The 13,997-nt window shown below is 42.8% G+C and overlaps 1 protein-coding gene across 1 annotated transcript in view; it reads left to right on the forward strand.

Moving 5' to 3' along the window:
• The first annotated feature begins 315 nt into the window (after nucleotides 1-315).
• Nucleotides 316-13,997, forward strand: part of LOC111981121 (DNA-3-methyladenine glycosylase) — a 22,902-nt gene continuing 9,220 nt past the window's right edge. The window contains 2 exon segments of the mRNA XM_070433720.1: nucleotides 316-470; nucleotides 13,496-13,580. Of these exon segments, the coding sequence (XP_070289821.1) occupies nucleotides 316-470; nucleotides 13,496-13,580 (240 nt within the window).

The raw sequence follows: 13,997 nt of genomic DNA on the forward strand, positions 1-13,997 counted from the left end.
AAGAGGAATACTTATGTAAGAATGCTGTTCATTGATTACAGCTCAGCATTTAACACCATAGTAACCTCCAAACTCGTCATTAAGCTGCGGCCCTGGTGGTCTCGTACCCGCCCGTGCAACTGGGTACTGACTTATATGCGGGCCTCCCCAGGTGGTGAGGGTAGGAAAAATTCCACCGCTGATCCTCAACACTTGGGCCCCAAGGGTGCTTCTCAGCCCTCTCCTGTACTCCTGTTCACCCATGACTGCGTGGCTATGCATGCTCCAACTCAATCATCAAGTTTGCAGACGTGGTGTGTAGGCTTGATTACCACAATGACGAGGCCTACAGGAGGGAATGGCTCTCAGAGTGTGGTGTCAGGAAAATACCTCACACTCAACGTCAACAAAACAAAGGAGATGATCGTGGACTTCGAGGAAGCAGACGGAGACCCCTTCCACATCGATGGGAGTAGTGGAGAAGGTGGAAAGTTTTAAGTTCCTCGGCATACACACACGGACAAATGAAATGGTCCCCCCCCATCCCACCATACAGCGTGGTGAAGAAGGCGCAACAGAAATTTGGCTGTCACCGAAACACTCCACAAACTTTTACAGATGCACAATGAGATCATCCTGTCGGCTGTATCACTGCCTGTACGGCAACTGCTCGCCCACAACCGTAAGGCTCTCAGAGGGATAGTGAGGTCTGCACAACGCATCACCGGGGGCAAACTACCTGCCCTCCAGACACCTACACCACCTGATGTCACAGGAAGCCAAAAAGATCATCAAGGACAACAACCACCCGGCCACTGCCTGTTACACCTGCTATCATCCAGAAGGCGAGGTCAGTTACAGGTGCATCAAAGCTGAGACCGAAGGACTGAAAAACAGCTTCTATCTCAAGCATCAGACTGTTAACAGCCATCACTAACATTGAGTGGCTGCTGCAACATACTGACTCAATCTCTAGCACTTAATAATTAAAATTGATATGTAAATAAATGTATCACTAGTCACTTTAAACATGCCACTTTTATAATGTTAATTAACATAACCTACATTACTCATCTGATATGTATATACTGTACTCTATACCATCTACTGCATGCGCTATGCCGCACGGCCATCGCTCATTAATATTTATTTATATGTACATATTCTTATTCATTCCTTTACACTCTGTGTATAAGGAAGTTGTTGTGAAGTGTAGATTACTTGTTAGATATTACTGCACGGTCGGAACTCGAAGCACAAGCATTTCGCTTCACTCCATTAACATTGCTAACCAATAACATTTGATTTGATTTGAGGGTAGAGCCTGTCAAAATGACTTATTGACAATCTCTCTTCAGTGGCTGTGATGTTCAATGTAAAGCCACAGCTCTGCTCTATCAAGATCCAAAGTCATCTCACTTGCAAGTTTCACCCTCCATACACCTGTAACCCACTACACAGCTGCCACTGACATCTCAACAACTACCCTATACAGTGTATTCTGCAAAGTTGACTTTTGTATATACAGTACGGTCAAACGTTTGGACACGCCTACTCATTCCAGGGTTTTTCTTTATTAACCTTTTCTAATTATAGAATATAGTGAAACATCAAAACTATGAAATAACCATATGAGATCATGTAGTAAGCAACAACAAAAAATCTACACTCCAAATATATTTTATATTTGAATTCTTCATAATAGCCACCCTTGTGCCTTGATGACAGCTTTGCACACGCTTGGCATTCTCTCAACCAGCTTCACGAGGTTGTCACCTGGAATGCATTTCAATTAACAGGTGTGCCTTGTTAAAAGTGAATTTGTGGAATTTTTTCCTTCTTAATGTGTTTGAGCCAATAGTTGTGTTGTGACATGGTAGAGGTGGCGTTTAGAGATAGCCCTATTGTGTAAAAGACCAAGTCCATATTATGGCAAGAACAGCTCAAATTAGAAAAGTGAAAGGACAGTTCATCATTATTTAGACATGAAGGTCAGTCAATACCGAAAATTCAACAACTCTTGAAAGTTTCTCAAGTACAGTAGCAAAACCATCAAGCGTTATATGAAACTGGCTCTCATGAGACCGCCACAGGAAAGGAAGACGCAGAGTTCCTCTGCTGCAGAGGATAAGTTCAATAAGTATTATTAACTGCACCTCAGATGCAGCCCAAATAAATGCTTCACAGAGTTCAATAAAACAACACATCTTAACATCAAACTGTTCAGAAGAGACTGCGTGAATCACTACTAAAGGACACCAATAAGAAAAAGAGACTTGCTTGGGCCAGAACATGAGACATGGACATTAGACATGGTGGAAATCTGTCCTCGTCTGATGAGTCCAATTTAGATTTTTTGGTTCCAACCCTTGTCTTTGTGAGACGCAAGAGTAGGTGAACGGATGATCTCTGCATGTGTGGTTCCACCTTGAAGCATGGAGGAGGTTGATGGTGCTTTTCTGGTGACACTGTCAGTGTTTATATATAATTCAAGACACACTTAACCAACATGGCTACACAGAATTCTGCAGCGATACGCCATCCCATCTGGTTTGCCCTAATGGGACTATATTTGTTTTTCCACAGGACAATGACCCAAAACACACCTCCAGCTGTGTAAGGGCTATTTGACCAAGAAGAATGATGGAGTCCTCATCAGATGACATGGCCGCCACAATCACCCGACCTCAAACCGATTGAGATGGTTTGGGATGAGTTGGACCGCAGAGTGAAGGAAAGCAGCCAACAAGTCTCTGCATTTGTGGGAACCCTTCAGACTGTTACTACATGATTCCATATGTGTTATTTCATAGATTTGATGTCTTCGCTATTATTCTACAATGTAGGAAATAGTAAATAAAGAAAACCTTTGAATAGTAGGTGTGTCCAAACTTTTGACTGGTATTTATACTGTATATTGATTCCAACCCAATGAAAAACTCACATTCTCACCAGTTTATACAACATTAATAATAGACATGAAGAATACAAACGAAGCACGCAGGTTGCATTCAGATCAAACATCCAAACAAGGAGAAAACCATCCATCCCATTCTCACATTGAGCAGCTGGATAAGTAGAGCAGAGTGAGGCTCTAAAGAGATCATAGGGTGATAAGAACAAACAAAAACACGTTTTGGCTGCAGGCACACAGAATGTGATGATTCCCTAGCCATGATCAGAGCATTAGCAGCCGATGTGGGCTGCAGACAGCCTGCGTTCCCCCGCCTGCCTGCCTGCCTGCCTGCCTGCCCGCCTGCCGCGCCTGCCTGCCTGCCTGCCATGCCTGCCTGCACTAATGGCTGTTGTTTAACAGGAGGGCTGCAGATGTGACTGGAGACAAGGATGCTGTTATCAGGCTACACCAAGAAACTCAATGGTCAGTGGGAGAGGCCCCTTTGTGTGAAATCATCCTCCTTCTAAAACTATGACCTCGCTCGCTCAATCAATGACACATACAATTACTATTATCTGTGAGCAACAGATGCTTGTGTGTTTTGCTTATAATATTGTTTGAGAAGCTTGCGAGGTGATGTTAATATTTTGTCGTTATTGAGCACGGTAGGCAAATAAACCTGATTTAAGCCATATCTGCACATACAGTTAAGTTGTAAAACCACAACCACATGTTAAACAGTGACTAAGGGTCAGTATTATGCAGCTACAGTGACAGCATAGAGTCTTTAGTCATTTTATTTGTCTCTTTCAGCTCTTTCAACCTCTCGATTCCCACTCAGCCTCTTGACCGACGGAAAATACCTCCCACATCCCAGTTTCTGTATCTCTAGTTTGATCAGAATAGGCTGCTTTCTTGAGAACCACACAAAGTTCAGTGACTAAATGTGAGCAGGTTGGACAGATGTTTCTGATCAAGCGTGTCTCTGACAGTTAGGCGCAGCCAGCCAGGGCCCTCTCGGAGACTCTTGTTGAGCAGTAATCCTGCCTCTCCCTCCCACTGAGGATCTACGCCCACCTGACACCTCTGTTGCACCACACAAGAAAAGAGTCGCGTGAAACATTCATGATCATCTATTAAATATGAATCCCATCAAACAGAGAGGAGGCAGATGAAGATTAGGCTCTGCCGTCATCCAAAGGCCTCGCATATGGCTTCTTCTCATCAATTAGTAACAAGAGACCTCGGTGACTGGTTTTCATTAACAGGTGAAAGATCAACTCAAGACTGGATTGCTGATAAAGGTGATTGAGCGCTGTAGAGAACACCTGGGCTAGAATCCATGGAATGTTCTGAAGAAGAAGTCTGATGCCAACTGAAACAAACAGGTAGCTGTAGATAAGATTATGTGCCAAAATCACTTGRGTAGCCACAACTGCTTCTGTAGCTGAYGAATAACAGCATGGAGAACCACTTCAAATGCAGAAAACAGACTATGATCCTAAGCAAACAGCATTTGTGAAAGACATACAACGTTTTTTTGGAAGTATGTCAACTATAGTTTAATTCAGTAAAACATGACACCGCCCTTTCAATGTAGAATCAATGTACCTATTTAATGGAGAGAAACCTAAATACATTACTGCTCAAGTGCTTGAGCAGAGGGAAGAGAATATTAAAGAATTCAATTAAATGTTTCTAGCATTTCTCTCTGAAGCACTGATTCACTCAGCTGCAGTTTTGTCCTCTGAAAAATGCAAGTCTATCCAACCAAGAAGAAGCAGCAAGCATGCCATTGACCTGCCACTGTAGCAAAATAAAGATTTTAAGCCACTACTAACTGAATGAAACCACCGATACTCTGAGATTTACAATATTCAAAGAGGCAGCACGCGAGAGCGAGACAGTGCGCACGAGAGAGAGAGAGAGGAGGGAAAACTAGAGTACAGTAGTGCAGGACTATGGAGCCTCTGATTAGTAACGCTTGGATCTGCTTGTCAGCTGACAGAGATATCAGGTTAAATTTAGCAAAAGTTCAGTGAGGCGAGCAGAAGAGGCAGTGTCAGAAAACACTGTGTTCTAAAGTTGTGGCTACTTGCTTTAAAACTTCATGTTTGGGTTTAGTTATGATTTATTTACATTGTGTGGTACTGCAGCAGCTATTTTCATCATAGTTCCTTTGAGTCTAACATTGGACTCAGGTCTGTGTACTGTTAGTTGTCAGCTCTCTGCTCTTCTAAATGGGTTATTGCTGTGCTTAATTCATGGTGTTTGTCCTTAAAGAGTAACGTGAGGGATGATGAGCTGCTGTGGAGAGAGTTAATACACTGAACAAAAATATAAATGCAACAATTTAAAATATTTMATGTAAGGAAATCAGTCAATTAAAATAAATGCATTAGGCCCTAATCTTTGGATTTCACATGAATTGGAATAGAGATATGCATCTGTTGGTCACAGATACCATTTTTTTTAAAGGTAGGGGAGTGCATCAGAAAACCACCATGTAGCCAATGGCCTCTGCATAAAAACAAAAACAAACGAGTTAACCTCCTTCGCATAGAGTTGATCAGGCTATTGATTGTGGCCTGTGTAATGTTGTAACAGTCCTCTTCAATGGCTGTGCGAAGTTGCTGGTTATTGGCAGGAACTGGAACACACATTGATCCAGAGCATCCCAAACATGCTTCATGTGTGAGGATGCAGGCCATGAAAGAACTGGGAGATTTCCAGCTTCGAGGAATTGTGTASAGATCCTTGCRACATGGGGCTGTGTATTATCATGCTGAAACATGAGGTGATGGAGGCGGATGAATGGCACAACAATGGGCCTCGGGATCTCRTCACGGAATCTCTGTGCATTCAAATTGCCATCGATAAAATGCAATAGTGTTCATTGTCCGTAGCTTATGCCTGCCCATACCATAACCCCACTGTCACCATGGGGTACTCTGTTCACAACGTTGACATCAGCAAACCACTCACCCACACAACACCATCTGCCTAGTACAGTTTAAACCAGGATACATCTGTGAAGAGCACACTTCTCCAGCGTGTCAGTGGACATCGAAGGTGAGCATTTGCCCACTGAAGTCAGTTACAGTCAGGTCAAGACCCTGGTGAGGACAACGWGCATGCAGATGAGCTTCCCTGAGACGGCTAGTGCAGCAATTCTTCAGTTGTACAAACCCARCTGAAGAATGTGTACAAACTGCACATTTTAGTGGCCTTTCATTGTCCCCAGCACAAGTTGCACCTGTGTAATGATCATGTTGTTTAATCAGCTTTTTGATATGCCACACCTGTCAGGTGGATATATTATCTTGGCAAAGGAGAAATGCTCACTAAAAGGGATGTAAACAAGTTTCTGCCCAAATTTGTGATAAATAAGCTTTTTGTGCGTATGGAAAATGTCTGAGCTCATGAAACAACACTTTACATGTTGTATTTATATTTTTGCTCAGTGTAGTATGAAGATAGTATACATTTGGCATATGGGGAAGCCTAATGAAAAGCATGCAGGATTTAATACTCCCAAACAGTATGGCTTTGCTCCTTYTCCTTGGTGTGGTACACTGAGCACACTAAGCCAAGCAGGTGCTCCACTGAAACATGAGAGGGTTGCCATCTGTCTGTTTAAAACATTTAATAGGTAAATCATTACATATCGCACCATGTGAAAGCACAGTTAATATGTTGTCTTACAGAGATGCCTGCATCGACAGCTTCAGGGGATTTCTATGAGCGCAATACATCTTCCAAACACCTTTTACAAACTGCAAGCAAATTATTTCCTAAATGCTGTGTCAGAAGTCACTGGTGGGTCAGAGTGAATTCCTCCTGGGTCATGTTCAGTAGGGAACACCGTAGCAAAACCTTTTTCAATGGAAAACAAAAATGTATTTGTATTCTGTATTCTTAATGGACTAGAATACAACCCTCATGTTATGGCTTTATGATTGGTTAGTGGCTTAAAATATGCTTGAGTAAATCCAAAGTATACTGAACAAAAATATAAACGCAACATGTAAAGTGTTGGTCCCATGTTTCATGAGCTGAAATAAAAGACCCCATCCCATCCCATGTGTTTAAATCCCTGGTAGTGAGCATTTCTCCTTTGCCAAGATAATCCATCCACCTGACAGGTGTGGCATATCTAGAAGCTGATTAAACATCATGATCATTACACAGGTGAACCTTGTGAAGGGGAATATTTTTGTGCATACAGTATGGAACATTTCTGGGATCTTTTATTTCAGCTCATGAAACATGGGACCTGCACTTTACATGTTGCATTTATATGTCTGTTCAGTGCAATTAGGGGGCTATAAGTCACAGTGCTATCAGATATTTAGACAGCCTGTGCTGCCTTGYGCTGGCTGATGCATTCTGGTTGTTGTACGGAGACCAACCATCTGTGCATCACAGACAGGTCATTGGCGTCCCTGCAAAGAAGCATCGTCATAGCTATGCTCATCTCAGAGATGAAAGAAGGCCAGAATTCAAAAGGACAGCCAAGCTCTACCCGCCACTACCCACCCAGCCCATTTAAYTCATCAGTGGCACTGCCAAGCTGCCAGGCCCGGCCCAGAGCCCATCCACACTGCTGACAGTCCCAGGAAACACAGATAACCTAGCCAACAGATAGAGCCAGAGCATGGCAACGATGGCCTCAGCCAGACTATCAGATCAGATATATGACAGAGTCATCCAACCATCCCTGGCCTCTACTACCAGAGCTGCCCTGGGGGTTTGTGTCTGGCGTCCACCTCGGCTCACCATCAGTCAGTCACAGACTTGTCGCCAATAGGAATTAAAGGACACCTGGTTTCCACATTGGCCACACATGATCTTCCAATAACTTCAACATGCTGCCCTCAAGGCATAGAAGTGTTTGATTTGCAATGTTGATGTACTCAAAGTACTAAAGTAAGGCAAGGATTTGAAGTACTCATAAATGGTTGCGCTCTCGGTTATTTTTGGATAATGACCAGCTACCCTTTTCTCTATCGCCACATAAAAAAGTAGAGCATTTCCATGTAAAAGAAAAACAAAAAAACTATGAGCACTAATATGTGAAGTTCATATTAGCATATCAAATTTGGTGTCAAATGAAAGCTAAGAGTCTGTGTTTTAGAAATTAAGGCATACAGTGCATTCGGAAAGTATTCAGACCCCTTCCCTATATTTCCACATTTTTTTACGTTACAACCTTATTCTAAAATGGATTAAATAAAAAATGTTCCTCATCAATATACACACAATACCCCATAATGACAAAGCGAAAACAGGTTAAGAATTGTTTGCAAATGTATAAAAAAATATATAAAACAGAAATACCTTATTTACATACGTATTCAGATCCCTTGCTATGAGACTCGAAATTGAGCTCAGGTGCATCCTGTTTCCATTGATCATCCTTGAGATGTTTCTACAACTTGATTGGAGTCCACCTGTGGTAAATTCAATTGATTGGACATGATTTGCACACACCTGTCTTTATAAGGTCCCACAGTTGACAGTGCATGTCAGAGCAAAAACCAAGTCATGAGGTCAAAGGAATTGTCTGTAGAACTCCGAGACAGGATTGTGTCGAGGCACAGATCTGGGGAATGGTGCCAAAATGGAAGAAGTTTAGGAACACCAAGACTCTTCCTATAGCTGGCCACCTGGCCAAACTGAGCAATCGGGGGAGAAGGGCCTTGGTCAGGGAGGTGACCAAGAACCCGATGGTCACCCTGACAGAGCTCCAGAGTTCCTCTGTGGAGATGGGAGAACCTTCCAGAAGGACAACCATCTCTGCAGCATTCCACCAATCAGGCCTTTATGGTTGAGTGGCCAGATGGAAGCCACTCCTCGGTAAAAGGAACATGACAGCACGCTTGGAGTTTTTCAAAAGGCACCTAAAGGACTCTCAGACCATGAGAAAATACTTTCTGGTCTGATGAAACCAAGATTGAACTCTTTGGCCTGAATGCCAAACGTCACATCTGGAGGAAACCTGGCACCATCAAGCATTGTGGTAGAGCGTCATGCTGTGGGGCTGTTTTTCAGCGGCAGTGACTGCGAGACTAGTCAGGATTGAGGGAAAGATGAACAGAGCAAAGTACAGAGAGATCCTTGATGAAAACCTGCTCCGGAGTGCTCAGGACCTCAGACTGGGGAGAAGGTTCACCTTCCAACAGGACAACGACCCTAAGCACACAGCCAAGACAACGCAGTAGTGGTTTCGGGTCAAGTCTCAGAATGTCCTTGAGTGGCCCAGYCAGAGTCCAGACTTGAACCCGATCGAACATCTCTGGAGAGACCTGAAAATAGCTATACAGCAACGCTCCCCATCCAACCTGACAGAGCTTGATAGGATCTGCAGAGAAGAATGGGTGTGCCAAGCTTATAGCGTCATACCCAAGAAGACTCAAGGCTGTAATGGGTAATGGGTCTGAATACTTATGTAAATGTCATATTTCAGTTTTTATTTTTAATAGATTTGCAGAAATGTCTAAAAACCTGTTTTTGCTTTGTCATTACGGGGTATTGTGTGTAGATTTCTGAGGGGAAAAAACGATTTAATCCATTTTAGAATAAGGCTGTAACGTAACAAAAATTTGAAAAAGTCAAGGGGTCCGATTACTTTTTGAATGCACTTTATATACATTTTTCAACCATTTTCATTCTACGAATTAGGAATAAGCAAAGGCTTTGATTTCTGGTCAAAGGGGTCTAAGGAAACATCTGGCAGAACAGGTATCTTAAAAGGTATCAGAAGTACATTAAAACACAATAATGTTGAAGACCCCTGCCATCATTCTCTAACCAGATGTTAATCAACTTAATTTACTGTAGTTCAAAAACAAAAGTTGTTTCATCATAGCTGACACCCTATTCTTTCTGCAGACATCTTTGAATCTTAATTCAGAGTAAACATTTAACAGGGAGTTTGGAAAACGTCACATAAACTGAGGGGAATTTTACCGTCATTCTGTTACCAAACTTTACATCTAAACGTTTGAGTAAGTCTGTTTTTGTTAAATTTTCWGTGGAAATTGTTAAAACTAGTCCTTGTKCATAGAGTTGTATGGTTTGTTTAACTTTGCAATCAATGGTTTTTGTTTGGCATACTATTAAAGTGAATAATCGAAATCGCATTCTGTTATTCCATTACCGTGGAATTGCCCAGTATACATTGCCAAATTATTGAGAGATAATAAAATCAAAGTTCTTGATAACGATGTTATCTTCAATAAAAACCAATCAGATCTCCACATATCTTCTAACTCTGGACCATTGGACCATTAATTCTTGGACCGACTCTCTTCTCTGTATACATCAATGATGTCGCTCTTGCTGCTGGTGAGTCTCTGATCCATCTCTACACAGATGACAMCATTCTGTATAGTTCTGGCCCTTCTTTGGACACTGTGTTAACAACCCTCCAGACGAGCTTCAATGCCATACAACTCTCCTTCCGGGGCCTCCAACTGCTCTTAAATACAAGTACAACTAAATGCATGCTATTCAACCGATCGCTGCCTGCACCTGCCCGCCCGTCCAGCATCACTACTCTGGACGGTTCTGACTTAGAATATGTGGACAACTACAAATACCTAGGTGTCTGGTTAGACTGTAAACTCTCCTTCCAGACTCACATCAAACATCCATCCAAAGTTAAATTAGAATTGGCTTCCTATTCCGAACAAAGCATTTTCACTCATGCTGCCAAACATAACCTTGTAAAAACTGACAGACTACCAATCCTCGACTTCGGCGATGTCATTTACAAAATAGCCTCCAATACCTACTCACAAATTGGATGCAGTCTATCACAGTGCCATCCGTTTTGTCACCAAGCCCATATACTACACCACTGCGACCTGTACTCTCGTTGGCTGGCCTCGCTTCATACTCGTCGCCAAACCCACTGGCTCCAGGTCATCTACAAGACCCTGCTAGGTAAAGTCCCCTTATCTCAGCTCGCTGGTCACCATAGCAGCACCCACCTGTAGCACGCGCTCCAGCAGGTATCTCTCTCTGGTCACCCCAAACCAATTCTTCCTTTGGCCGCCTCTCCTTCCAGTTCTCTGCTGCCAATGACTGGAACGAACTACAAAAATCTCTGAAACTGGAACACTTATCTCCCTCACTAGCTTTAAGCATCAGCTGTCAGAGCAGCTCACAGATTACTGCACCTGTACATAGCCATCTATAATTAGCCCAACAACTACCTCTTTCCCTACTGTATTTATTTATTTTGCTCATTTCACCCCATTATTTCTATCTCTATTTGCACATCTTCCACTGCAAATCAACCATTCCATGTTTTACTTGCTATATTGTATTTACTTCGCCCACATGGCCTTTTTTTGCCTTCACCTCCTTATCTCACCTCACTTGCTCACATTGTATATAGACTTGTTTTTCAACTGTATTATTGACTGTATGTTTGTTTAACTCCATGTGTAACTCTGTGTTGTTGTATGTGTCGAACTGCTTTGCTTTATCTTGGCCAGGTCGCAATTGTAAATGAGAACTTGTTCTCAACTTGCCTACCTGGTTTAAATAAAGGTGAAGTATTTTTTTAATTTTTTTATTAGATCACTGTCACACAAGAGCAAGTGATAAAGTACTACAGGACAGCTGCCATGACATCATAAAAACGAGCCATGCAATATTAGATCTGGGAATGTTATATGCCATTCTTAAGTTACTGATATCAACTTACCCCCACTGGCAACTTCCTGTGTGCCCTTCACCTATTTCGCTATGCTTACACATAAGACCACCACTCCACAAGCAACACTGCTGTCTCTGGCAGGCCTCCAAAACGTTTGACTGACTGACTGATCCCACAGGGAGGCACTGCTGGGTGCAGAGATCAGCAGTTAGTACATCCACCACCCAACATGCATTGCATTTTCTCGATTGAAATATCCAGTATCATCTTTTCTCAGGAGTGGCAACAGACCAAAACTAGAGAGAAAGGCCAGCCTTAATATGAGGAAAGATATAATAAAGAACATACACTGCTAGTCCAAGATCACTTATTCCATATTTTGATCAGCTGCGATATGGGCTAGCATAATAAACCTAGTCCTTAAGGCCACACATCTCCACATCTCCAGTCTATCAGTCTCACAAAAGATGATAGGCCTGACAGTTGACTGACAGCTGGTTTAAATGGACTTGTTTTCTAGGAGGTGCAGTACCGCCTCAGTCTGGGTCTTCTATCCCTCTTATCCAGCTTGACCCTAGCAGCCTGTTGCTTGGTACAGACTGCGACCACTTCCTCTCCCTTAAGTGCAAGAGGCCTGCCTTGGAAAGGCTTCAGAGGGCCTGTCACTGAACCATGGGACACAGCTCCACCATGTCCCCCTCTATCTCTGTGTTCCTGTGCTGGTTTTAGAGCAGCTGAGCAGGCTGTCTTTGGGAGCAGGAGGAGAAAGGCGGTGCCAGGCGGCTGGGAGCACGTCTGGCTGGTGCTGATGACAGAACCTACGGCAGGGAGAGGCAAGGGGGGACCAAGCTAGAAACCACAAAGTCTGTCAATCCCATAAGAGTTACTCACATCACACAAATGTCAAGCAAACCTGGCCAAACATGGGGCCCACTCTCATCCTGCAAATTAAGTCCTAGAAGAATGTGAAAGCCAAAACGGGAGTGGAAAGTGACTTGCATCATAATACTGAAGCACATTTTCTCAAATCATCTGCTGTTTCTATTTTCTAGGATTGTTGTTATTGCAGGCAGTTTCAGTGAGTAATACTGAAAGTGGGAGGTAGGCTGAAATTTCTTCCCTGTACTGGAACTGCATAGGTGCTCCACAACATTTTTGGGCTACATAGCAATTACATATAGAATCCCTATTAATTCAATAGGATCTCTGTGGGCCTATTCATAAAGATGAATCATTTAAAATGTATTACCTTTTATTGTGGCATAAACACAACCAGTCATGGTGTTTTCATCTGATTGTCAAATAATCACTTCAAAGGGMTYCTTTACTAGGCTACCAGTGCACGTTCATTCTCTTGCAACATATTTCCAGCCTCCAAACAGTGGTGAAAGGAAAGAGACATCTATTACATAAAACACCAAAAAGTGTGATGACATTTGGTGATTGTCATTAGGCCAGAATTTATGCGTCCACTGCTGTCCGTGYGTGTCTCGGTGTCGCCCACTCATCTCTGCCTTGCCAAAATGTCAGTGTTCTCGTCGAACCACATCGCATTTTGGAGCGTAGGCTATAGGCTACCACACGTTTTCATGTCCATTCCCTCATTTTTCATGCATCTGACTTCCGTGATAAAAAAGGGGTGTAATAGCATACAGTTTTGTTGCCATTTTGTTTTAATTATGTGATAGGCTCATGTTTTAGCAGTATGGTGTACCTCCACTATTTATTTTGCTGGGACGCCGTACCGGACCGTACCACCTGACTATGAAACACCATGGCACATTCAAAAATAATAGCTAATTTCATATCACTACCTCTGAAAGGCCTCCTAAACTGTTGTGTCACAAAAAAAAACATTTTAAACACGAGGATAATGGATGGACTGCTGTACTGTACTTCATTCCCAGTGTGCCATGCTGTGTTCACACTCGTGTCACATTCTGTTATAGACGGCCAGACTGGCACATTGGTCAACACAGCCTGGGGCCAAGCTGCCTGGTGCAGACAGCCCTCTTCCTGGGCCCGGGCGGGCAGGCACGAGGACATCAGAACTATTTATRTCTGCTTATTAGACCAGCACTGTTTTCCTAATGAAGTTGTGTCAAATGAGAAGGCAGAAAGAGGAAAGAGTGGACCCAGGTCTACTACATGCAGTACAAAATGCCCCTTTGAGATTGTACAACTCAATATTAGGAAGGTTTTCTTAATGTTTTGTMATGTTTAGATYGAGATAATACAAAAAACTCAAATTGAGAGTAGCAAAGTGAAATGCCATCTCTAGGGAACCATCCAGATGCTCTAAACGTGTGCAATGTGAAGTGATATCCATGGAATGTGTTCAACAAACCACAAAAAAAGTTTAAATAACTTTGGCATGGGTCAATAACTATGAATGTTATGAACGTAACCAGACAAAGGCCATTACCTCGCAAGGCTGCAGGCCCAGACGGC

The sequence above is a fragment of the Salvelinus sp. IW2-2015 genome, linkage group LG20 (assembly GCF_002910315.2).
Source record: "Salvelinus sp. IW2-2015 linkage group LG20, ASM291031v2, whole genome shotgun sequence".
NCBI lineage: Eukaryota > Metazoa > Chordata > Actinopteri > Salmoniformes > Salmonidae > Salvelinus > Salvelinus sp. IW2-2015.